The 26,573-nt window shown below is 38.1% G+C and overlaps 1 protein-coding gene across 5 annotated transcripts in view; it reads right to left on the minus strand.

The window, feature by feature from the left end:
• FAM13A (family with sequence similarity 13 member A) overlaps positions 1-26,573 on the minus strand; it is a 380,146-nt gene that overhangs the window by 302,983 nt on the left and 50,590 nt on the right. For 4 of the 5 annotated variants that reach the window (XM_037830247.1, XM_037830249.1, XM_037830246.1 and 1 more), the window contains exon 2: positions 20,456-20,645. In XM_037830247.1, coding sequence (XP_037686175.1) covers positions 20,456-20,612 — 157 coding nt within the window. In that variant the 5' untranslated portion in view covers positions 20,613-20,645. Of the gene's footprint in view, positions 1-9,734; positions 9,791-20,455; positions 20,646-26,573 lie in introns of those variants that run through there. The other variant, XM_037830250.1, reaches the window with a different exon arrangement.

Below are 26,573 nucleotides of genomic sequence, written 5' to 3' on the forward strand. Positions count from 1 at the left end.
GAGGAAGGATTGAAAAGTAACTTTAAGTTTTGAAAACTGGTAATCAGGAAAGAAACACAAGGTATAAGATAAGTCAGAACAGGAAGCTGGGTTAGAGTAGAAGATGATTTCCAGCTCAGCATGTCAGGTTAAGGAGACAGCACACCCATGTAAGCAAGCATGCCAGACAGTAGAGGACCGCTGAAGGTGTCAGAAACAATCTTTCTAGTCTTTAAGACTGCAGAAGAAAGAGTCAGTCAAGGACTCAACTTGCCACTTTTCCATTGAAAGCCTAATGGTGAACTTTAACAATGACAAAACAATGAAGTCTGTTAGTTTTTTTAGGGAAGTGCTCGTTTGTATCAGCCTTTGCTTCCTTTTCTACCTGCTAACTGTATTGCTCTTTTTAAAGAAAAAGAAGGAGCAAATTTCCTTTTAATTTGTAATTTGATAAAACATTTTATGAACCCTTTAATTCAACAAATATTTAATGAGGGCTTGGCACCATCCTAGGTACTAAAAAAATCAATTGTGAGAGAAAAATTCAAACACTATCATTACTGTTATAGAGTTGGCAGTTTGGTAACATGTTTGAGTTCTCCCACATAGACATATTATTTGGCTGAGAAGAACATAAATGTTAAAAGTTAATAAGAAGTTTAGCTCAAGTGCTGACAAAAAGTGTTTATGAAACCAGGGCTGTGAAAAATATTTAGCAACTAGTATGTCTAGGGCACCATCCAATTAGAAGAGACAGCAGTCAGTATGTGTGGTAAGAAGCTCCTAAAATGGCCCCAGTTGATCCCTACCTGCTGTATTCATACCCTATGTAATAATCCCATCCCACTGAGTCGGGCCTGGACCTTGAGACTTGCTTCTAACAACAGAATACAGAAAAAGTGATGTGATATCACTTCTGAGATTAAATTATAGAAGACTGTGATACTGATCTTGCTTATACACACACTTTCTCTTTAGATCTTCCTACTTGCTTGCACTAATGAAGCAGCTGCTATTTTGTGAGGTATCCTATGGAGAGGCCCAGGTGGTAAGAAACAGGGCAAACTCTGGCCGACAGCCAGTGAGTAACTGAGGCCCTAAATTCAACAGCCCAGGAGAAACTGAGTCCTGGCAACAAACAAACAAGTTAGCTTGGAAGTGAATCTTTCCCCAGTTGAGTCCTGAACTGACTACAGCCTCAGCCCATACTTTCTTGATTATAGCCTTGGAAGACACTCTAAGACAGAGAACCCAACCAAGCTGTGCCAGATTCCTGATCCATAGAAACTATGAGATAATAACAAATATTGTTGTTTTAATTCATTATGTTTTGGGGTAATCTGTTTTGCAGCAGTAGATATTTAATACGATATGCCACTCCTTTAAGTAACTGCAGAATATCAGGTACTATTGGGAAACTTCAGCTAACTCATTTATAGTCTTCAAGCACTGTTTCCTCTACTCTACAGAGGTCATGTTTAACTTCAGAAATCTATTCTGGTATCAAGCAGCTAACACCCAATAACAGAGAATTCCATTCCTGATCAAGGCCAAAAATCCTGAAAATTTAAAAATTTTTGTCCTATTCCTACATTTACCCAGCTCTAACTTTGCCTCCTGTCTTTAAACCAGAGACGCCCCACTGATCTGATTTCCCACGGTGTTTTTCTAGCTTTGACCTTAGGCTTTCCCTTCCAACAGGCTTTTTTCAAGCCTTCCCTCAAATAAATATACTTCTAGCCATTCCAAAATAGCTACTCAGTTCTAAGACTTCACTGTGGACTTCAAGGCTCCTGATCGCACTTGGCCATACAAGTGAAAAGATAACATGTACATGGATGTCATTAAAATTAATGCTTCTCAACCATTTTTTTTTTTTTTTTTCTGTCTCCATTCCATTTACTTGCACAAATTTCTTCTCTCCGGTCAGGGACATCTTCCACTCAAAATAACTCTCATTATACTTAGTGATTTTCAATCAGGAGAATGGTGCCCCTGAATATGGATATATTACAATCTGGGGGAAAAGAATTCATACAGTGTGAAAAATTCTCATATGAGCTTATAATAATATATCCAATAACTATATAAGCTTCTAAGACTATAAAATCTCTAAGACCTCTTCTTACTCTAAATTTTTAGGAATTTATGATTAAAACAGAATCTAGGAGGAAGGAGATATCTAGAAGGTTTCATGAAGTGGAGTTACTCTCATACATTTCAGAGATTCTGTTATATTTTATTTCAGGAGATATGTGTTAATCATGAAATTAAATAATGATTTATAAATGAAAGAACAATTATGTTAAATAAAGCCTGTACCATTCACAGTGACATATTGTACAACTGGAATTATTTATTTCAAAAGAGTGTGAATACATCATTTGAAACTAAATATGCAAGAAATCAGAATTTATCTAATAGCATGCTTTGGACCAGAAGGTAGTACCACTATATGTAAGTGTTTTCTGACTCCTGGTGGTAACTGGAGAATCCTACATGAGTTAAAACAACATAATCCATAGCTACATGACACTCAGGTAAGGGAAGGAATCCATTAATACAAACAGCAAAATTAGATATTTTAAAATAGTATAAAGATGATATGCCTTATCACTTACAATAACATTTTCCTCTTAAAAAGGAAAAAGATACATACACATGCTCATTTTTTAAAGGAAAAAGTTGAAAGTCTGTTTAAGGCCTAGATGTAGGTAGAGATTTAAACCCTTTCTGTCCTAAAACTACTTTATGATAATAGAGAGTTTTCCCTCATGTCAAATTGGTAAATGCCTGAATTTACATTAAACATTAAAGTATGATCAAATATCTACCTATGGTTAAATTAAACAACTGATCACTCTTATATCCTCATATGTGACAGAGTGACTCCTGCATAGTAGGCATACAATAAATATTTGTTGATTTGAAAAACTGTAAAATTAAATAAAAGTAAGTGAAGGATCTTGCCTTCAAACTTCATACCAACTTTCAAATTTATGCAAACTCTTTGGTTTATTAAGATGACAATATCAAATATAATTAGGGACTTCCAATTGTTTATACCATAAGTACCTAAATACCCTTTAAAAATAGAGGTGCCAGGCCCTACCGCCTCTTGTCCAGTTGAAATTCTCATTCAGTAGATTTGGTGCATTGCTGATGTATGTGTATTTTGAAAAGACTCCACTCATGATTATACTTCGCATCCCTAGTTGTTGATGAATGAAAGAATGTCAGATGTACGCTATTAACGTTTAGTGTGAATTCCCTGAATATCCCCTATTACTGGGCAACCAAGGAATATGCTAAGGAGGGGTAGAAGAAAACCAATCCTCGATTCAGCATTTGCCAAATTCTCATACACTGTTGGTTTAAACGTAAATTGGTTCAACTCCTATAGAGAATAACTAGCAACATGATCAAAACTACAAATGCACATATGCTTTGACTAAGCAAGTCCAACTTCTAGAAAGTTAGTCTACAGATACACTCACATGTGCTTGAAATGACACATTGAAGGTTAGTTATTGAATCATTGTTTGTAAACAGCTAAAGATTGAAAACAACTCAATGTTCTTCAGTATGTGATAGCTTAAAGAAATGATATACACATTTAGTGGAAACACACAGAGGGAAAAAAAGAATTAAAAATGAGTAAACCTCCTGATGTGATATGGAGAAATCTCCAAAATATACTATTAAGTGATTATTTTAAAAGTAATATTCAGAACAGTATGCACGTGTGCTATATTTGTATTAAAAGGGAAAAAGGAACATACACATACATGCTTATATATGCATCAAATATCTAAGTAAGGATATACCAAAATAGTATAGTTCAGATTATTTCTGGGGAATGGAAATGAATGGTCAGGGGACAGGGTTTAGGGAGACTTTTCACTCTATACACTCTTGTATTTTGAACCACATGAGTGTTTTAACTATTCTAAAAAACAAATATAATTGCCAGTTAGAAAGAGAAACACCTAAAGAGATGTCACCCACTCCAAAACAGATGTCACGGTTGTCAGCAAAAGCACAACTCGCACAGGCTCTGATGGAAAGACATTTTACTTACACAGAGAAAAGGCAGGACAAAGTCAGCTTTGCTAATGAGCGTCGGTTCCCCATAGCTAGCAGGTCTCAATCCCTCAATCCCTGGCTGATACAAGGAAATTTTTTATGTACAGCACCCCTTTCTTGTGTTTTTGTGCCCCAGTGGATGAATCCCGCTCCTTCCCTACCAGGGACAGATAATCATAAAACATGCCCATCAAAATCAGACATGCTCAGAACAACATGTGAAAGAATATACCTCAATCCCCTTATCTACTAAGGGTTTACATTTTATCCTTCCAGGCTGATGCACCTGGTTCTGAGCACAGGATTTATTTTTGGGTCCTAGGGAAAGGCAACAGGCCTGGCTAGAACTGCCCCCTACCATGATAATTTTATGCATTAAAATGTAAAATGTGAAATAATTTTATATAACTAGAGTAACATCAAGCTATTGTTTATTGCTGGGGAAAAGATAAGAACACTGATCATGCCAAAACCAAAATATTCCTTTAGGAGGTTACATTTTGTTACCTAAATACTACTAAACAACCCTGTTTAACAGATTAAATGAATTACTGAGAGATCCATTTGTATCTAAATCAGTGGAATGCAGTTTTACTCAATACTGGGTATTTATATGAGTCCTATCAACGATCTAACTTAACATCTGATTTCAAAATCTGGTAGACCAATCCAGCCTGGTTATGTATAACACCTTTGGTATTTAATTGTTTTATGCATTTGAACAAATCCAGAGCTGTATTCTAAGAATCTAGCACTTCTACAGCTTAACCTACTCCAAAAATAGGGAAAGAATGCCTTTGGAGGTAAGAATATGGGCCTAGCTTTGTTTTCAGAATAAAATACCATTTTGTCATTTACTATCTGGTAGTCAGAGCACATAGATCTTTTTTCAATTAACACAAAATACCTGACTTTCTGGAGTCTGAACTGTCTTGCCATACAGCCATGTGAAAAGTTGGTGTATGTTTCTATAGAGAAACTTATGGACAGGGCTTCTCACAAATTTCTATTGCGGGATTCTGTTGGGGATTGAATCATGTCCCCCACAAAAGGCATGATCAAATCCCAATCCCTGGTCCTGTGGGTGTGTGAGAATTAGATTAAGTTTAGCTTTCACACAGGGTGGGGGCAGTTAAGGAATTGGCAGAAGGTTAAAAAGACACTGTAATCCACAGTCAGTCCCCCTGCTTATCCGCCCACTATCTACTGTCCTTGCAAGGTGGAGACTCGGGGTAGAGTTTCCTTAAACAGCTTCATAAGTTGTTACCAAACTAGCTCAGACCGGCTCTGCAGCTCAAGAACAAAGGAAAGAGGGGTGGAGACTTGTTTCAAACATTCCAAGTTTGCACAGGAGACTTTTTTCAAATGTCTCCAGTTTGGGCGGGCTGCATGTTTCAAATTTGGGCGGGCTAGTTAGGCTTGTCAAATAGAATGTAACCTCTGAAGTATCCAGCCAATGGAGAAACAGGGGAGGGACTTGCGGTTAGGTGTAGGGAATAAATACTGCTGGGTCTATTGTTCTGGGCACCAACCCCCACATTTTGGTTGGGCGCCCGTTCTTGCAAGACCGTGAATAAATTCGTTTCTTCTCCACAATTGGGTGAGCGTTTATTCCTTTTTAGGAATAGTGCTTGTTTCTCACAGGTGCCAACCTATTTGTAAACAGGACCTTTGAAGATGTTATTAGTTAAGGTATACCCAAACTGAATGAGAGTGGGCCTTAATGCAATATAGCTGAAGTCCTTATAAGCAAAGGAAATTGGACACAGAGAAAAGCCATGGGGAGCAGCCAGAAGCTGGAAGTCAACAGAAAATGGAAGAGAAAAGTGAACATGTCTCTCCATGCGCATGGCCATGTGACAGAAAAGCCAAGGATTGGGGATCACTGGCAGCAAGCCCCAGAACACCAGAGTCTTCAGGGAGAGAGCACTGCCTTGCTGAGGCCTCGACTTTGGACTTCTCCTAGCCTCAAAAAAACATGAGCCAAGAAAATCCCAATGTCTAAGCCAACACATTGTATGGTATATTTTTAGCAGCTGGAATAGCAATACAGTTTTTGGTACCAGAAATGGGGTTCTGCTTTTACAAATACCAAAAAAACATGGAAACAGCTTTGGAATTGGGGTATAGGGTAGAGGCTGGAAGAACTGTGAGTTACTTGATAGCAAAAGCCTAGATTGTTTGAAGAGAGTGTTGGAAGAAATATGGACAGTAAAAGTACTTCCAATGAGGCCTTAGAAGGAAATGATGAACGTGCTATTGGAAACTGGAAGAAAGGCGATGCTCATTATAAAGTCATAAAGAACTTGGTAAAATTGTGTTCTGATGTCAGATTGAAAGTAGAGCTTAAAATGATGAATTTGGATATTTAGCTGAGGAGATGTTTAAGCTAAGTGTAGAAGGTGGGGCCTGATTTTTCCTTGCAGCTTGTAGTAAAATGCAAGAGGAAAGAGATAAGTTGAGCATTGAACTCTTAAGTACAAAGAAACCAGAAACTGAACATTTTGAAAATTTTCAGCCTATCTGTGCTGGTTTGAATCTGTTATATACCCTAGGAAAGCCAAGTTCTTTTGATCCAATCTTGTGGAGGTGTTCCGGTTTGCTAATGCTGCCATTATGCAAAATTCCAGAAATGGATTGGCTTTTATAAAGGGGGCTTATTTCGTTACAAAGTTAGTCTTAAGCCCATAAAGTGTCCAAGGCAAGGCATCAACAATGGCTACCTTCACTGGAGAAAGGCCATTGGCTTCCGGAAAACCTCTGTCGGCTGGGAAGAAACTTGGCTGGTGTCTGCTTGCTCTCAGGTTGCGCTTCAAATGGCATTCTCCAAAGTGTTGCTCTTGGGGCGTTTTGTCCTCTCTTAGCAGCAGCTGCTCTTCAAAACATCACTTGTCAGTTGTTCTGAGGTCCTTCTCTCTGTGAATTCCTTTATATGACTCCAGTGATCCAATTAACACCCACCCTGAATGCGCACAGTCCATATCTCCATGGAAATTTCCAATCAAACGTTTCACTCACAGTTGATTGAGTCACATCTCCATGGAAACATTCAATTAAAGAATTCCAATCTAATCAACACTAATACATCTGCCACAAGATTGCATCAAAGAATATGGCTTTTGGCAGGACACAGTATAGCCAAACTAGCACAGGAGGCATACTTATAATGGTTGGGATCTTTTGATTAGGCTCAAATGTGACCTACCCAATGTGGGTGGGACCTTTTGATGAGATTATTTCCATGGAGATGTGATCTCATCCAGTCAAGATGGGTCTTAATTAGTTTACTGGCTTCCTCTATGAGAGGATAAAAGGCAGAGACATTTTGAAGAGAGCTCAGAGATGCTTAGAAAATGCCCAGAAATATTTTGGAGAAAGTAACAGAAACGAGAAGCTAACCCCAGGAGAAGCCCAGCAGACTCCAGCCATGTGCCTTCCCATGTGACACACGAATTAGATATGACATCAGCCTTTCTTCGAGAAGATATTGTCCTATTGATGCCTTAACTGGGACATTTTCATGGGCTTAGAACTATAAATTTGTGAACTAATAAATTCCCATTGTAAAAGCCAATCCATTTCTGGTATTTTGCATTCTGGCAGCTTTAGCAAACTGAAACACTAGCCAACTAGTGTGCGGCTCTATCTGGGACCGCCCTGAGCTTCCAGAAGTAAGTCCCTAGAGGACAGGGTTCCATTGGGAGTGTTGAACTGAACAACCTTTTGCTAAAGAGAAGATGCTAAACATGGATCCAGTCAGCCATTTCAGTGGAAGTAAGAATTAGAAATGAAGTTATCCAGGAAGAATTTGTGGAAAATTGATTGTCTAAAGGGTTGGATCCTCCCCTCCCCCCCAGAACTTCACACAAGGCCAACAAGGTTTTTGTGATATTTGTATGAATAGAAACAACACCAGAAAGGGACAGAGAAGGGAAAAACTGAAGGCAGAATGACTTTAAGGGCAGCTCCATGGAAGCTGAGGTCTGGACCAAAGTGATCTCCTCGGGCCAAGAGAGCAGGCTCTCCTACTTTTATGGAACGGCCAGGTTCAGCCTGATGCTTGGAGGAGGCAGGTCAACTGCCCCAGTGCTTGCATTGAGTGACCTTGCACCCCACTGTTCAGGGAGAGTACGGCTGTCCCAAGCTCAGAGATGATGGGCCTGTTTCAAGGAAAGGCTTGCAGCCATCCCATGCTTGGAGAGGGTGGGGCCTACACCCCAGTGATGGGCAGAGAATGACCCCATTCCAGTGATGAGAGAGAATGACTACAGTGCAAGCATTAGTAAAGGGTTGGGTTGCTGTGCCAGCAGGCCCAGAGGACAAAACATCCATTAGTAAATGATTCTCAGAACTTAAAATGCAATGGAGTTTGCCCTGCTGCATTTCGGACTTCTTTGGGATCTGTTCTAGTTTGCTAATGCTGCCAAGGATGCAAAACACCAGAAATGGTTCAGCTTTTATAAAGGGGGTTTATTTGGTTACAAAGTTACAGTCTTAAGGTCATAAAGTGTCCAAGGTAAGTCATCAACAATTGGGTACCTTCACTGGAGGATGGCCAATGGTGTCCGGAAAACCTCTATTATCTGGGAAGGCATGTGGCTGGAGTCCACTCCAAAGTTCTGGTTTCAAAATGACTTCCCCCTAGGAAGTTCCTCTCAAGGCTGAAGTTCCTCAAAAATGTCACTCTGAGTTGCTCTTGGGGTGTTTGTCCTCTCTTAGCTTCTCTGGAACAAGAGTCTGCTTTCAACAGCCATCTTCAACTGTCACTCATCTGCAGCTACTCTCTCAGCTTCTCTGACTTCTTCAAAGTGTCCCTCTTGGCTGTAGCAAGCTCGCTCCTTCTTTCTGAGCGTATAGTGCTCCAGTAAACTAAACAAGGCCCATGCTGAATGGGTGGGGCCACAACTCCATGGAAAGTATCCAATTAGAGTCACACCCACAGTTGGGTGGGTAGCATCTCCATGGAAACACCCAAAGAATTACAATCTAATCAACACTAACACATCTGCCTGCACAAGATTACATCAGAGATAATGGCATTCTGGGGGACATAATACATTCAAACTGGCAAGGATCCATGACTCCTCTTTTCCTTCTAATTTCTCCCCTCTGGAATGGGAATGTTTATCCTATGCCTGTCTCACCATTGTACACTGGAAGCAGATAACGTGTATTTTAGGTTTCACTGGTCCATCACAGAAGAATTTTGCTCAGAATAGACCATGCCCCAATTGATTTTTAAGAGATTATACTTAGCATTGTTAGTGAAATGGCTTAAGGCTTTTGAGGTATAGTGATGGAATGAGTGAATTTGCATGTAGGAAGAACTTGTCTTTTGAGGATCCAGAGGGCAGATAATTGGTGATTGACTTATGTCTTCCACAAAAGGAATGTTCAGATCCCTACCCATGATCCTGTGGGTATGAACTCATTTGTAATGGGTTATTAGTTAAGGTGTACCCACACTGAATGAGGAGTGTGCTTTAATCCGATATGGGTGAAGTACTTGTTCTGCTTTGCTAATGCTGCTGTTATGCAAAATACCATAAATAGATTGGCTTTTATAAAGGGGGTTTATTTGGTTACAAAGTTACAGTCTTAAGGCCATAAAAGTGTCCAAGCTAAGGTGTCAACAACAGGGTGCCTTCACAGAAGAACGGTCAGTGTACCTGGAACACCTCTGTTGTCTGGGATGGCATGTGGCTGGCGTCTTCTTCCTTTGCTCCCAGGCTGTGTTTCAAAATGGCTATCTCCCAGGACATTTCTCTCTAGGCATATGGGGGTATTCTCTTACTTTCTTCCAGGCAAACTCTGGAGGAGAAAAAATCTACTTTCAATGGCTGTCTTCAAAATGTCTCTCTTGGCTGCAGCACAGAGCTCCTTCTGTCTGAGCTCTTCATAGGATTCCAGTGATTAAATCAAGACCCACCCTGAATAGGTCCATATCTCCATGGAAATTTCCAATCAAACATTTCACTCACATTCCATCTCCATGGAAACACTCAACCAAACACTCAAGCAAACACAAACATTCCATCTCCATGGAAATACAAAATCAAAGGATTCCAAACTAATCAACACTAATACATCTGCCCCACAAGATTGCATTAAAGAAAATGGCATTTTGGAGGATATAATACATCCAAATGGGCACAGTCCTTATAAGAACCAATTTCCTGGAGGGGCAGGGCAAGACGGCAGAGTGGTGAGGCACGGAACTTAGTCTCTCCTCTAGAGCAGCTGGTAATTACCCAAGAACTATATGAAACCGTGTTTTGGGGTTCTCTGGTGACCAGTCACACATCGGACACAAGTTTGGAACTGGAAGAAAAGCTGAGATCACAGCAAACATTGTAAGTTCCCCTCCCCACCCAGACCCCATGGACTGTCTTGCAATGGCTCCCTGAAAGGGAAAAAAAAACACAACAATCTGCTGAGGGCAAGAAGCGGGGCTCAATCCAGCCGCAACTGCAGAATTAATTAACAAATGAATTAATTATTGGAGCTTGGGGTGCTAAAGAAGGGCTGGGCTCTGAGAAGGTGGTGGGAACACATAAAAGCGGACACCCATTCCCTGGCTCCAAAAAAGTCTCCCCCCATCTACATTTTGTCCCTTATCCTATCTCACTGATTCCTTATCTTTTTGCACATCAGTAGCCCCCAGCAGGGGTGGAATTGAAGCTGTTGGAGAATAATTATCAGACAATAGCCCAAAGTACATCTTTAAATGCTCTATTCTGACACTGACAAAATGTCCAGACTGGGGAAAGGCTTTGAAAAGGGACACCTTTTTTTTCTTTTTTCTTGTTTTTCTTTTCTATTTTTTTAATCTAAAAGTAACATATGTAGTTATTTTTTATCAGAAAGCCCAAGCTGAAGGTCTAGGCTAGTCTTGGAGGAAGAGAGAGTATCCAGGACTTCTTTGAATTACAGATTCACTTCTAAAGAAGGTCTCCACCTCTGTCTTTAATTGGCAACTCAAGCTGACAAAGGAATTAAGCTGAGGTTGCCCCAAAGAGGAGAGGGGAGAAGGGGATAGTGCCCCTGGGAGACAACTGGAGGTCCTAGGATTGGGAGAGTGGAGGGAGGTCCAGCTCAACTAGCAGTCCTCCTTCTGGGAACTCAGACCCCAGGGGCTGGAATTCAGATTCCAGTTTCAGTCAGTCACATTCCTGACAGGAACAGAGTCACTGGAGAACTAAAGGCTCCACACCTCCTTAAACTGGTGGGGGAGCTGGAGGCTGGCAAGCGCCAACTGCCGGAGAGGAGAGGAAAAGCACCGATTCTAGAGGCTTCACAGGAGGGTCTCATTCTCAGGGAAAAACTATATCCTCCTCATGAGACCTGGGTCTCTCTAGACTGGGAAAACTTAACTGGGGTTGACCATATCTGAAGAGACCCTCTCACAAAAAGGCTACATAGAGGCAGGGCAAGAAACAGAAAAACAAGAGGTGAAAAACTCCAATCAACTAAATAGAACCTAAGTTAGAGGTCTAGAATAAGTTGAAAGGAACAATAAAGGTTAGAGAATAAAGCCAACAAACGAGAAACACCTAGGTAAAAGAGTGAAAATGAGTTCCAGAATAAACTAATCAAGAAAACTGGATGCCTAGACAAGTAAAGATAATGAGTCATATTAGGAAACATGAAAATATGGATCAGCCAAAAGAACAAACTAATAGTTCAACTGATATACAGAAGTTGAGGCAACTAATGCTAAAGCAATTCAATGAACTCCTGGAAGATATGGCAAAAGAGATGAAGGATATGAAGAAGACGTTGGATGACCATAAAGAAGAATTCCTAAACCTGAAAAAACAAATGGCAGAACTTATGGGAATGAAGGCCTCAATGGAGGAGAAGAAAAACACAATGGACGGACACAACAGTAGATTTAAACAGGCAAAAGAAAGGATCAGTGAACTGTAAGACACGACATTTGAATTCATACACACAAAAGAGGAGATGGTGAAAAAAATGGAAAAATACGAGCAGGGTCTTAGGGAGCTGACAGACATCATGAAACGCACGAATATATGTGTTATGGGTATTCTGGAAGGAGAAGAGTGGGGAAAAGGAGCAGAAAGAAAAATAAAAGAAATATTCACTGAAAATTTCCCAACTCTTATGAAAGACAGAAAAGTACAGATTCAAGAAGTACACTGTATCCCAAACAGAACAGATCCCAATAGACCTACTCCAAGATACTTACTGATCAGATTGTTGAATGTCAAAGACAAAGAGAATTCTGAAAGCAGCAAGAGAAAAGCAATCCATCTGTGCCAGTTTAAACGTATTATGTCCCCCAAAAGGCCATTATCTTTGATGCAATCTTGTGTGGGCATATGTATCAGTGTTGATTAGACTGTAATTCGAGTGTTTCCAGGAAGATGTGCCCCACCCAACTGTGGGTGATGACTCTGATTGGATGGTTTCCATGGAGGTGTGACCCCACCCATTCAGCATGGGCCTTGTTTAGTTTACTAGAGCACTATATAACCTCAGACAGAAGGAGCCAGCTTGCTACAGCCAAGAGGTACACTTTGAAGAAAGCACAGAAGCTGAGAGAGCAGCTGCAGATGAGAGACAGTTTGAAGATGGCTGTGGAAAGCAGACTCTTATTCCAGAGAAGCTAAGAGAGGACAAACACCCCAAGAGCAACTCAGAGTGACATTTTTGAGGAATGTCCTAGAGAGGAACGTCCTGGGAAAGAGCCATTTTGAAACCAGAACTCTGGAGCAGACACCAGCCACGTGCCTTCCCAGTTAACAGAGGTTTTCTGGACACCACTGGCCATCCTCCAGTGAAGGTACCTGATTGTTGATGACTTACCTTGGACACTTTATGGCCTTAAGACTGTAACTTTGTAACCAAATAAACCCCCTTTATAAAAGCCAATCCATTTCTGGTGTTTTGCATTCCAGCAGCATTAGCAAACTAGAATACCATCACATACAAGGGACTATGTACAGATTTCTCCGCAGAAACCCTGGAGGCAAGAAAACAGTGGCATGATATATTTAAGAAACTGAGAGAGAAAAACTGCCAACCAAGAATTCTATACCTGGCAAAACCATCCTTCAAAAATGAGAGAGAGGTGAAAATATTTTCAGACAAAAAGACATTGAGAGAGTTTGTGAATAAGAGACCTGCGCTCCAAGAAATACTAAAGGGAGTGCTACAGGCTGATAGGAAAAGACAGGAGAGAATGAGTTAGAGAAGAGTGCAGAAATGAAGATTATCAGGAAAGGTAAAAGGAGAGAGAGGAAAAAATAAGATGACATATAAAATCCAAAAGACAAAATAATAGAAGTACCGCCCTTACAGTAATAACACTGAATGTTAATGGATTAAACTCCCCAATAAAAAGACAAAGACTGGAAGAATGGATTAAAAAACAGAACCCATCTATATGCTGTCTACAAGAAACTCACTTTAGACACAAGGACAAAAATAGACTGAAAGTGAAAGATTGGAAAAAGATATTTCATGCAAACAACAACCAGAAAAAAGCAGGAGTAGCTATATCAATATCAGAAAAATTAGACTTCAAAAGCAAAACAAGTAAAAGAGACAAAGAAGGATACTATATATCAATAAAAGGATCAATTCATCAAGAAAACATAACAAATCATGAATATTTTTGCACCAAGCCAGAATGCCCCAAAATTCATGAGGCAAACACTGAGGACACTGAAAGGAGTAGATACCACTACAATAATAGTTGGAGACTTCAATGCACCACTCTCAACAATGGATAGAACATGTAGACAGAGGATCAGTAAAGAACAGAGATGCTGAATTGTATGATAAATGAATTAGACTTGACAGACATTTTTAGAACACTACATCCAACAGCAGCAGGATATACTTTTTTCTCAAGTTCTCATGGAACATCCTCTACGATAGACCACATGTTGGGTCACAAAGCAAGTCTCAACAAATTTTAAAATATTGATATTATAAAAAACACTTTCTCAGACCATAATGGAATGAAACTGGAAATAAATAACAGACAGAAGATTGTAAAATTCACAAATATATGGAGGCTAAACAACATCCTCTTAGAAAACCAGTGGGTAAAGGAAGAAATCACAAGAGAAATTATTAAATACCTCAAGGCAAATAGTGAAAACACAACATATAAAAACTTATGTGGTGCAGCAAAGGTGGTGCTGAGAGGGAAATTTATTGTGGTAAACACCTATATTATAAGAGAAGAGAGACCAAGAATTGATGAATTAACTGTTCACCTGGAGGAATTAGAGAACAAACAGCCCAAAGCAAACAGAAGGGAAGAAATAACAAAGATTAGAGCAGAAATAAATGAAACTGAGGACAGGAAAACAACAGAGAGAACCAACAAAACCAGAAGTTGGTTCTTTGAGAAAGTCAATAAAATTGATGGACCCCTAGCTAGGCTAACAAAAAAGAGAGAGAGAGAGAGAGAGAGCAGATGCAAATAAATACAATCAGAAATGGGATAGGAGACATAACTACTGATCCTGCAGAAATAAAGGAGATAATGAGAAGATACTATGAGCAACTATATGCTAATAAACTAGACAACTTAGACAAAATGGACAACTTCCTAGAAAAGCATAAACAACCAACACTGACTCAAGAAGAAACAGATATCATCAACAAACCAATCACAAGTAAAAGGATTGAGTCAGTCATCAAAAAGCTCCCAAAAAGGAAAAGCCCAAGACCAGATGGCTTCACATGTGAATTCTACCAAGGATTCAAGAAAGAATTAGTACCAATTCTGCTCAAACTCTTCAAAAAAAATTGAAGAAGAATGAAAGTTACCTAACTCATTCTATGAAGCCAACATCACCCTAATACCAAAATCAGACAAAGATACTACAAAAAAAAAAAAAAAAAAAAGAAAATTATAGACCAATGTCTTTAATGAATATAGATGCAAAAATTCTCAACAAAATACTCACAAATCGAATTCAGTAGCACATTAAAAGAATTATGCCCACAACCAGATGGGATTTATTCCAAGTATGCAAGGCGGGTTCAACACAAGAAAATTGATTAATGTAATACACCACATCAATAAATCAAAGCAGAAGAACCACATGACTATCTCAATTGATGCAGAAAAGGCTAGGAATAGAAGGGAACTTTCTCAATATGAAAAAGGCAATATATGAAAAACCCACAGCTAACATCACACCCAATGGGGAGATACTTTCCCTCTAAGATCAGGAACAAGACAGGGATGCCCACTGTCACCACTGTTATTTAACATCATGCTGGAAGTGCTAGCTAGAGCAATTAGGCAAGAAAAAGAAATAAAAAGTATCCAAATTGGAGAGGAAAAAGTAAAACTTTCATTGTTTGCAGATGACATGATCTATAGGTAGAAAATCCATAAAAATCTACAGCAAAGCTACCAGAACTAGTCAACAAATACAGCAATGTGGCAGGCTATAAGATCAACACACAAAAATCTGCATTGTTCCTATACACAAGGAATATGCAACAAGAGGAAGAAATCAAGAAAAAAATTCCATTTATAATAGCAACCAAAAGAATCAAGTATTTAGGAATAAACTTAACCAAGTACACAAAAACCTTTACCTAGAAAACTACAAGAAACTGCTAATAGAAATCTAACAGGACCTAAACAAATGGAAGAACATACCATGTTAATGGACTGGAAGACTAAACGTAGTTAAGATAGCAATTTTACCTAAACTGATACATAGATTCAATGCAATACCAATTAATATCCCAACAACTTACTTTACAGAAATAGAAAAACCAAAAACCAAATTTATTTGGAAAGGCAAGGTGCCCCGAATAGCCAAAAATATCTTGAGAAAGAGGAACAAAGTGGAAGGTCTCACACTACCTGACTTTGAAAATATTGCAAAAGCTACAGTGGTCAAAACAGCATGGCACTGGCATAAGGACAAATATACTGACCAATGGAATCAAATTGAGTGTTCAGAAACAGACCCTCGCATCTACGGACAATTGATCTTTGATAAGGCAGTCACGCCAAAGCAACTGGGATGGAGTAGCCTCTTCAGTAATTGGTGTTTGGAGAATTGGATATCCATTTCCAAAAGAATGAAAGAGGACTCCTATCTCACATCTTATATAAAAATTAACTCAAAATGGATCAAAGACCTATACATAAGCACTAAGACCACAAAACTCTTAGAAGAAAATGTAGGGCAGTATCTTAAAGATCTTGTGATAGGAGGTGGTTTCCTAGACCTCACACCCAAGGTGCCAGCAACCAAAGAACAAATAGACAAATGGTATCTCCTGAAAATTAAACACTTCTGTACATCAAACGACTTTGTCAGAAAAGTAAATAGGCCACTGATGCAATGAGAGATATTTGGAAACCACATATCACACAAGGGTTTAATATCCCAAATATATAAAGGGATTCTACAACTCAAAAACAGAAAGACAAACAATCCAATCAAAAAATGGGCAAAAGACATGGACAGAGACTTTTCTGAAGAGGAAACACAAATGGCTCAAAAACATACAAAAAAAGGCTCAACTTCACTGGCTATTAGGGAAATGCAAATCAAAACCACAATGAAATATCATCTCACACATACCAGAATGGCCATTATCCAAAAAACAGAAAATGACAAGTGCTGGAGAGGATGTGGAGAAAGAGGCACACTAATTCACTGTTGGTAGGAATGCAGAAGGGTGCAACCACCCTGGAAGACAGTGTGGAGGTTCCTTAGGAAGCTAAGTATAGATTTGCCATATGACCAAGCTATTCCACTGCTAGGTACATACTCAAAGGAACTAAAAGTTAATATACAAACAGACATTTGTAAACAAATGTTTATTGCAGCATTATTCATGATTGCCAAGAGATGGAAACAACCCAAATGTCCATCAACAGACAAGTGGATAAACAAATTGTGGTATATACACATGATGGAATATCATGCAGCTGTAAGACAGAACAAAGACATGGAACATATAATAATGTGGATGAACCTTGAGAACACTATGTTGAGTGAAGTTAGCCAGAAACAAAAGGACAGATACTGTATGGTCTCAATAATATGAACTAATATTAATAAACAAACTTTGAGAATTAAAAGCTGACAACACAGGCCACCAGGAGACAGAAAGAGGGTAGAGATCGGGCATTTGATAGTGAAGGACTACAGAATGTTCAGCAGGATTGATTGTACAGCTCCAGAACTAGATAGCATAATACTGTTTGATGGTCGCACAATATTGTAAGTACACTGAACAAAGATGTCTGCAAGAAAAGCTGAAAGAGGTGGCACAGGGGAATGTATGACACCAGAGGTAAAGATAGATGATAAAGATTTGGACTGTATAACTTGGCAAAAACTGGAGTGGCCGATGACCATTACTACATGTACCACTAAAAAAATGTGTTTACATGTGGAAGAACAAATGAATCTCAACCATGCAGAGTACTGATAAAGGGATGGTATTTGGGAAAAAACAGAATGAAAGCAAACTGGAGTCTATGGTCAACAGTAACATTGTAATATACTTCCATTAAATGTAACAAAGGCAATATACCAAAGCTAAATGTGTATGAGAGGGGGATACAAGGGAGGGATATGGGATTTTTGGTAGTGGTGTTGTTTTGTGTCCTTATTATTATATTGTATTGTATGACATGTTATTTTTCTTTTTATCATCTTTTTTATTATTTCCTAAAAAAAAAAAAAAAAACTTTGGTAGTAATCAATATGTTCAAGTAAGTGCTGATTGTGGTGATAAATGTACAACTTTATGATGATACTGTGAACAACTGAGTGTACACTGTGGATAAATGTATGGTATGTAAATGTAACTCTATAAAATAGTAGGAAAAAATATAAATAGGAGTAAAAGTGTTGGAGAAAACATGGAGAGAGGGATGTACCTATCTACTGTGATGAGAAAGCAGAATGGTATAGTCTCTCTGGAGGTCAATGTGGTGGTTCCACAAGAAGCTAAGTATGTGGGGACCATAAGGTCCTGCAACCTCATTATGGGGTATGTAATTGGAAGATCTGAGAGCAGAGACATGAATGGACATTTGCACACTGGTGTTTTTGGAGGCAGTATTCATGATTAGCAATGTGTGTATGTATCTAAGGATACATAGACTGAGGAACAGAATGGTGAACTAGGGTGTACGCATACAACGGAACATTGAGCAACTATGAGAAGGAGTGAAGCTGTGACACACACAACAAGGTGAACGGATCCTGTACACAGCATTTTGAGTGAAGTACGCCAAAAACAAAGGCAAACACTATAATGCCTCACCAGTAAGGACTAATTACAATGTGTAAGCTCAGAATAGATCTTAGAACACAGCCCAACAAGGAAACGATTATTATAATGGTCCCTAGAACGTAAGCTCTTACAGCAGTCAAATCTATTCCTGAACTGTAACAGCTGTCTCCAAACTCTGAGATGCTGATCCGTTTGTGTATAACCTGACTGGTGTCTGAAACATTGGGTATCTGTGTGACACATGAAACTCAGAGCTAGAGCTCAGCAGATATGAATGTCAGTATCACCGCATATAGCAACTGTCAAGAAAAAAAAGCTGAAAAAGAGCCCAGACTTCAGTTAGAGACATGAATGAAGCAGATCTGACTAAGACTGGGGAAATCAGGCCAAAGAGTGAAGGTTAAAATTGACTGTGTGTTAAAACTTCAACTTCCATGTGAAACCAAGGGAAGAAGTATTTATTTGGTGTACAATCTATATTTTCTAAACAGTATAACTTCTACAGTCTGTTGGTTCAAACACCACAATTACACGGAACTTTGAATAGGAAGTGAGATATGGTAGGTTTCCATAGGTTAGAGTGAAATAGTGACACATCCCAAAGTAATTTGGGCAGAGAATAAAAATATATATGCAGGGTCCCCCTGCAGAGCTGGGGGGAAATGCGGAAGTGTTGGACTGATGCTGATGTTCTCACAAACACCAGGGACTGGCGGTTTGATGTGCTGAGCCCTCTATCATGGGACTTGCCCTTATGAAGCTTGTTACTACAAAGGAGAGGCTAATCCTGCATACAATTGTGCCTAAGAGTCTCCCCCTGAGTATCTCTTTGTTGCTCAGATGTGGCCTCTCTCTCTAGCTAAGCCACCTGGGCAGGTGAACTAAGCCAACTTGAAAGGTGAAATCACTGCCCTGCCCCCTATGTGGGATCAGACACCCAGGGGAGTGAATCTCCCTGGCAACGTGGAATATGACTCCTGGGGAGGAATGTAGACCCGGCATCGTGGGATGGAGAACATCCTCTTGACCAAAAGGGGGAAATGAAAGGAAATGAAATAAACTTCAGTGGCTGAGAGATTCCAAAACGAGCCAAGAGGTCACTCTGGTGGGCACCCTTACGCACAATATAGACAACCCTTTTTAGGTTCTAATGAATTGGGGTAGCTGGCGATAGACACCTGAAACTATCAAACTACAACCCAGAACCCATGAATCTTGAAGACAACTGTATAAAAATGTAGCTTATGTGGGGTGACAATGGGATTGGGAAAGCCATAAGGACCACACTCCCCTTTGTCTAGTTTATGGATGGATGAGCAGAAAAATGGGGGAAGGAAACAAACAAACAAACAGACAAAGGCACCCAGTGTTCTTTTTTACTTTAATTGCTCTTTTTCACCTTAATTATTATTCTTGTTATTTGTGTGTGTGTGGTAATGAAGGTGTCAGGGATTGATTTCAGTGATGAATGTACAACTATGTAATGGTACTGTGAACAATCGAATGTACGATTTGTTTTGTATGACTGCGTGGTATATGAATATATCGAAAGAAAGAAAGGAAGAGGAAGAAAGGAAGAAGGAAGGAAGGAAGGATGGATGGAAGGATGGAAGGAAGGAAGGAGAGAAGGAAACGCACTTGGACCTACCAAAAAAAAAAAAAGTAAATAAAGTAAATGACATCCCCCCCCCATTGTAGGCTATACTTCTTTGCTAGCTCTACAAAGCTTACGAAGACAATCAAGGCAGCCAACAAGTTCATGATTGATTTCAGTTGAAAGAGATACCTAAAAATGTGTTCTATTACGTTAAAAATTAGTGACTAGTTGTTGGAATTCAATTAATCCACATAATTCACTGTTAATACTTTTTTTAAAAAAAAGTCTGTACTCTATTACTTAAAACCAGGAAGCATTTCAAACTAGAAATTCCAATAATTAAAGTTAGTGCTTTCAAAACGATGACCTTTTCAAGTGAAAAATAAAATACACAATAATTTGATATTCTAATTAAAGTGTTTTAGAGTATATTCTCATCATACAATGTGAAATAATTGACACAAAAACATTTTCCTTGTATGTAAGGCAATGTAAAAACATAGAGATTAAAACACAACAACTTACCATGCTGTGTCAAATACTCCACTATATTCCATACTATAGCTGGAATGCCATTCTCAGTGAGCCCCTGCTGTTGAAGTTCTTGGAGACTGACTCCAAATAACTTTTTATAGGTAGAATCCCTCTGCTCGTTTACTGGCACTGCCACTATCTTTTTCATGTCTTCCTTCAGCCGAACCGCTGCTCGACTTTGCTTAAAAGAACATAAGAAAAAAGAGCAGTCACTCATATTTACCACAGGAGGTTGCATAGTTACAACAAAAACACCTCAATTAAAATTTAAGTGTTTGGAGATGGATAGTAATGGTCTTCATGTATTTTTACTCCAACTCAAATAAAAATTTCTAACATCTCTAACATGTTGCTGATATAATGGGTAAAAGGAGTGAAAAATAATGAGAAACCTAAAGCCACAACTTAACTGTAGCTAAGAGATGGAGCAATACACTGCAGTATCTAAGATATATTACTACAGTAACGAAGGGGTGTGACCCAGAAGTACCTGGTTAAAAGGAAAATAAATCATGTTTATAATAACATTGAAACCCATGCAGATCCTGAAACAATGACAATTTCTAAAGATAAAAATTATACAGATGTTATTTTAAGGTGGCTTTAATTTGAAGTGTCAGAAGAAATAAATTATAACTGTACATTTTATTTTTATGATTTGATTACATACGTAAATACCTCATTATTTTTTGGCACATTAAATCAATTCAATTCCCACTGAAGTTTGAAAGGCCATATTCTGAAATAGCAACAGGTAGTCACAATTAAAAATTTTTCAACAAGATTGTATATATTATAAATAAAAAATGCAACTTACATTCAAATACTTCAAGTTTGCCCCACAATGAAATAATCCATACAAGTTTGTTTCTTTCTTTTAACAGAAATTTGTACCCCAAGGAAATAGTATAAAAGATAATTTTTATATGGTTTAAAATAACAAAATAAGAGTTTTTAAAAAGCATTTTTCCTATATAAATGGTATGTGCATGTAAGTCCAAAACACTGAAAAGAAAGATGGCAAAATGAAACCATTTTATTTGGGAACAGAAGCAGTAGGATTGGGGGAAATTTTTGCTTTTCAAGTGTGAAGGTAGTAACTAATATTTACTAAAGTGTAAATATCATAAGTGCAAGCTCATTTAGCTGTTATAATATGCTAATAGTAGAAATAATTACCTCCATTTTAGAGTTAAGGAAACAAAGATCAGAGAATTAAGTAATATGGTAAAAGTCACAGAACTAGTAAGAGACAGTTTCATCTTGCTCTAAATCCACGTTCCTTTCTTTAATTTAGATTTATATTAATGCTATACTGCAGTTTTTATATAATTACAGTAATAACAAATGCTGCATGTGATGCAAGATAATTTATACACAAGTTCATTCTACAAACTTTATTTTAAATAGGACCCCTATAATCTTAATTTGATCTTTATTTTGATAATCTACAGAATCAGTTCTAGTTATATGGAAATATTTGCATGTTTTAATAGGTCAGATTTGAGAGCTGGATTTCCCTAGTGAAAATACAGCAAATATAAAGTTTAAAATATTGATTTAGTATCTATTAATATATTAATATTATAGATAAGGCCTAGTATTAGTTACTAAGAAGGCAGGTCAAGAATCATTATCTCTGTTACCAAGGAAATTATAATTTTAATAATTTAGCCAAATTTGTTGCAGTTAATCATTTTTTTTCTCATGGGTTTCTCCTTCAACTGAACACACAGGAAATTTCAGTCAACCAGGTATATCTGGCTAGCAAGCAGTCAAACAATAACCAGTAACAATGAAACTTTGAAAACTCTGAAAACAGTTTGAACCATAGCATTAGAACAGCTGACAATATGAAATTATATTATAAAAATCTTAGCTTACTTTTATTTTAACTTCTTAGAGAGACAACACAGTATAGTGGTTTAGAGCATAGAATGTGGAACCAGACTGCTGGATTCAAATCCCATTCAACCTGGGTATAACCTGGAGCAAGTCACTTAACCACTATGTACCTCAGTTTCCTCATCTATAAAATGGGGTTACAAAGAATTCCTATCCCATAGGAATGTACAAAAATGACATGCATTTTATATGTAAAGGAATGAGAACAGTGCGTGGCACACTCACTAAGTGCTGAATACTATACTTCACCATTCTTCTTCCAGGAATTATTGATTTCTTCTCAAATTAATGGAGAGCTACTTAATCATTCCTATACTGAACGGTTGTAGAGACTAAAGACTACTGTTTAAGGAAGGCATCATGATTGGGACATGTTGGTTGGCAGATTGTCTGATGACCTAATTACAATTGCCTATATATTTCTGATCTAAAACATATAAATATGACCTTTGCATGATAAAGATAAAATAATTATATAAATATCAGAATTTCTTGAGTGTTTCTTAGAAATTCTCAAGACTTCCTCAAGAAATCATGTCTATATTTGAGTTTAAAACCTTTAACTTATACTCTTTCTGCTAATACCCCTTGCTCTTCATCCTGTCTCTTGGTCAGAATTGCAGACACTTTGATGTGTCTCCTGTTAACAGACAGTACAAATAAGCAATCTTGGCATTGTGGCTCAGAAAGTCTTCAAGTAAGAGACCTGTAATTAACATCACATATTTTGAAGTGACTGCAAATTAAATAACCTGTGTATTTAAAATAGAGCCCTATTACAAAGCATATTTGTATGTTATCATAGTAATAAAAGAAGATCTGATTACTTTTTTTTAATTGGCAATTTAACTCAAGCTAATACTTTAAAAAACTAAACATTGTTTTTAAAAAACAAAACATAGCAGATATACTTTCACAGCAACAAAGGAAGATCTGATTACTGCTGTGAATTGATAATCTAATTCGAGCTAACACTTTTTACAAAAACTAAATGTTTAAAAAACAACAATGAAAGATCACAGTTACACTTTCAGAGGTGTTCCAAATAATCCTTCAGTGACCCTAACTACAGATTATGAAGTTATGCTCATCTGTCTAGTAGATGAAGGAGTCAGGTAATAGGAACCAAAAATGAAATGTTACTAGGAGTTTATAGCTAAACTACTAAAGAATACTTAACAGGTTAGAACAAATATAAGAAATATTTTCTGAAAAGTACTAAGAAATATTCATTAGTCCCTGTGCCAGTTTGAAGGTATTATGTCCCCCAGAAAAAGCCATGTACTTTGATGCAATCTTGTGGGGCAGAAGTTTTAGTGCTGATTAGACTGGAATCCTTTGAGTACTTCCAAGGAGATGTGACCCACCCAACTATAGGTGATAACTCTGATGAGATAATTTCCATGGAGGCGTGGCCCCACCCATTCAGGGTGGGTTTTGATTACTGGAGCAGTATATAAGCTCAGACAGAAGGAGAGAGCTTGCCACAGCCAAGAGGGACTCTTTGAAGAATGCACAGGAGATGCAGATGAGAGACAGTTTGAGGACGGCTGTTGAAAGCAGACTTTTGCTCCAGAGAAGCTAAGAGAGGAAGAACACTCCAAGAGCAACTAAGAGTGAAATTTTTCAGGAACTGAAGCCTAGAGAGGAACATCCTGAGAGAAAGCCATTTTGAAACCAGAACTTTGGAGCAGACGCCAGCCACATGCCTTTCCAGCTAACAGAGGTTTTCCGGACACCATTGGCCATCCTCCTAGTGAAGGTACCCAATTGCTGATGTGTTACCTTGGACACTTTATGGCCTTAAGACTGTAACTCTGTAACCAAATAAACCCCCTTTTATAAAAGCCAATCCATCTCTGGTGTTTTGCATTCCGGCAGCATTAGCAAACTAGAACAGTCCCTTACTCATGGAGAAATAAAAATAACTGCAGAAATGAAAAGCTGTATATGACTAATTCCATTTAAACTGAAATTATTTTAGTCAAATAAAACAGAGGACCTAACTTTGGGATTTTAGTGCTAAAACAATCCTTAGGGGTCATTTAGTGCTTACACCATCACCTTACAAATAAGGAAACCAGGGTCCAAAAAGTGTTGGTTAACTCAGTGAGAAAGGGCTGGGCCGAGCGCCTAGATCTTCTGAGTTTTATACCAACATTCATTTTCTAATTAAGCACTTGTGACAGTGTTTATTCATGCCTTTATTTTTGTTTGAAAAATATTTAAGGTAGCTTAAAAAGTCATCTACTAGGATTGTAGTGAATATGTGTTGGTTTGGGGTCACATAGTTTCCACTCTCCCTTTTATCTAGTAACAAATCCTAGGCACCTTGGGGGAATGACTGCACCCTCATTGTGAACAGCTTTTGATGAGACTACTACTCAAAATGATTGCCCTACTTCTAGCAAGGGCTGGCCTGGGGATCTGTACCAGGTCAGACTCTCTTCTGTGGATCATAGAATCTTAAATGGATTATCACCAGGACAGAAAACAGCTGGAGCTAATTTAATCCAGCTGTAGTGCTCTGACAAGATGATTGAATAGCTCTTGCTACCTGCATCTGATATGATCAGAGCTGATATGGTCTTTTAGCTGCCCTTTCCATGGTCCTTTAGCTGTTCCTTCCATTTTTGTGGACAACTCCATAACTTTCCAACTAAGTTTTTTTTTTGTTTTGTTTTTTGTTTTTTGGCTCATTAGTTAAAATCTATTTCTGTTATGTAACAGTGTGTGTGTGTGCGCACACACACAATTCTAAATGATAAAGTAATTATTTTCAAAAAGTGAGAAAAATCAGGGCAAATAGAAGACTGGGATCATAGAAAATAAGAAGAAATTAAAATAATAATGATAACTGGCTTTTACACAGTGTTTGTATGCCAACCACAGATCCAAATACTTCAGATGGCTTCACTCATTAAATACTAATAAAGAGATGTCAGGAGGGAAGACACTTTAGTGACTCCCACTTTATAGACTGCACAGTGGAGTTAAGTAATGTGCTCCAGATCACACTGAATAAGTGGGGTAGTCATGATTTACACTCAGGCAGTCTGATTCCAAGCACCACATTATTAATGCTGTCTCCAAATAAGATGTGGTGAGAATAAAAAATACATGCTGTGAACTCCAGTGAACTTTCTGGAAATGAGAAAGAAAATTCATATTCTTCTAGCAGAGGCAAAAAGGACTGTTTATGTTTCTTGCTTTCCTTATAACGAAGTTAGATGTTCTCATATGCAATATTTCTGATATTAGAACTGAATAGGAAAGACCTTCGTCAAGACAATAAATAGGATGAGTTTCCTAAGCTTTGAGTTTTTATAAAGCTGACACTGAGTGCTGATTTTATGCCAGACTCTGTTGTAAGTGCTTTAAAATTAATGTCTTTACATCTCAAACAACCTTATCATTAGGTATTACTATTCCCATTGAGATAAAAACACGTAGGCACGAAGGAAAAGACACAGGCCTAAGTTTATATAGCTAGTTAAGTTTTAGAGCTAGAATTTAATTCAGATGCTCTGGCTCTAATGCTTGAGCTCTTAACAATAACCCATTAGTGTGTCTCTGGTACCTTTAATGTTGGTGATTCTGGGAGGAAATTACAAATATACAGCTTTTTGTTTGTTTGGCTTAATACAAATTTCAGTTTTAAATCACCAGAACCAATAGCCTCCATTTTCTTCTAGTAATTCTTCATGAATTAAAGTACCATGAAATTAAATACTATGAATTTAAAGCACTTTGAAGAGCAATCAGATTTCCTGGCTGCTTAAATTCAGAACTGTGTGCCTTAAGACTTTTTGAAACTGGAGCTAAGGCTAATTAAGCTAAAAAGGAATGTGTAAAATAGAAAGCCACCCCACCACCAAAAAATAAAAAAAAGGGGTGCAAGGAAAGCACAAGATGAGCCTGAGACATCTTGTTCCAGACAAGACTGAAGTGTTCAAGGACTAATGGGGCATACGAAAAAGACATATGGGCCAGCTTAAACAGGCTACCACTGGCCAAATTTAGGACAGATGGAGCAATGAAAATAACATCTATAAGTGATTATAGCATACTGTGTAAATAAAATTCCTGAATCCAGAGTGATACTAAGATGAGTGAGAGAAAGAAGAAAAAGCAAAGTCCTCTTTATAGAAGAGTACCATATATAAATGCAGAAGGAATTATACATTTAATAAATGTAACCCTT

The sequence above is a fragment of the Choloepus didactylus genome, chromosome 3 (assembly GCF_015220235.1).
Source record: "Choloepus didactylus isolate mChoDid1 chromosome 3, mChoDid1.pri, whole genome shotgun sequence".
Taxonomy (NCBI): domain Eukaryota; kingdom Metazoa; phylum Chordata; class Mammalia; order Pilosa; family Megalonychidae; genus Choloepus; species Choloepus didactylus.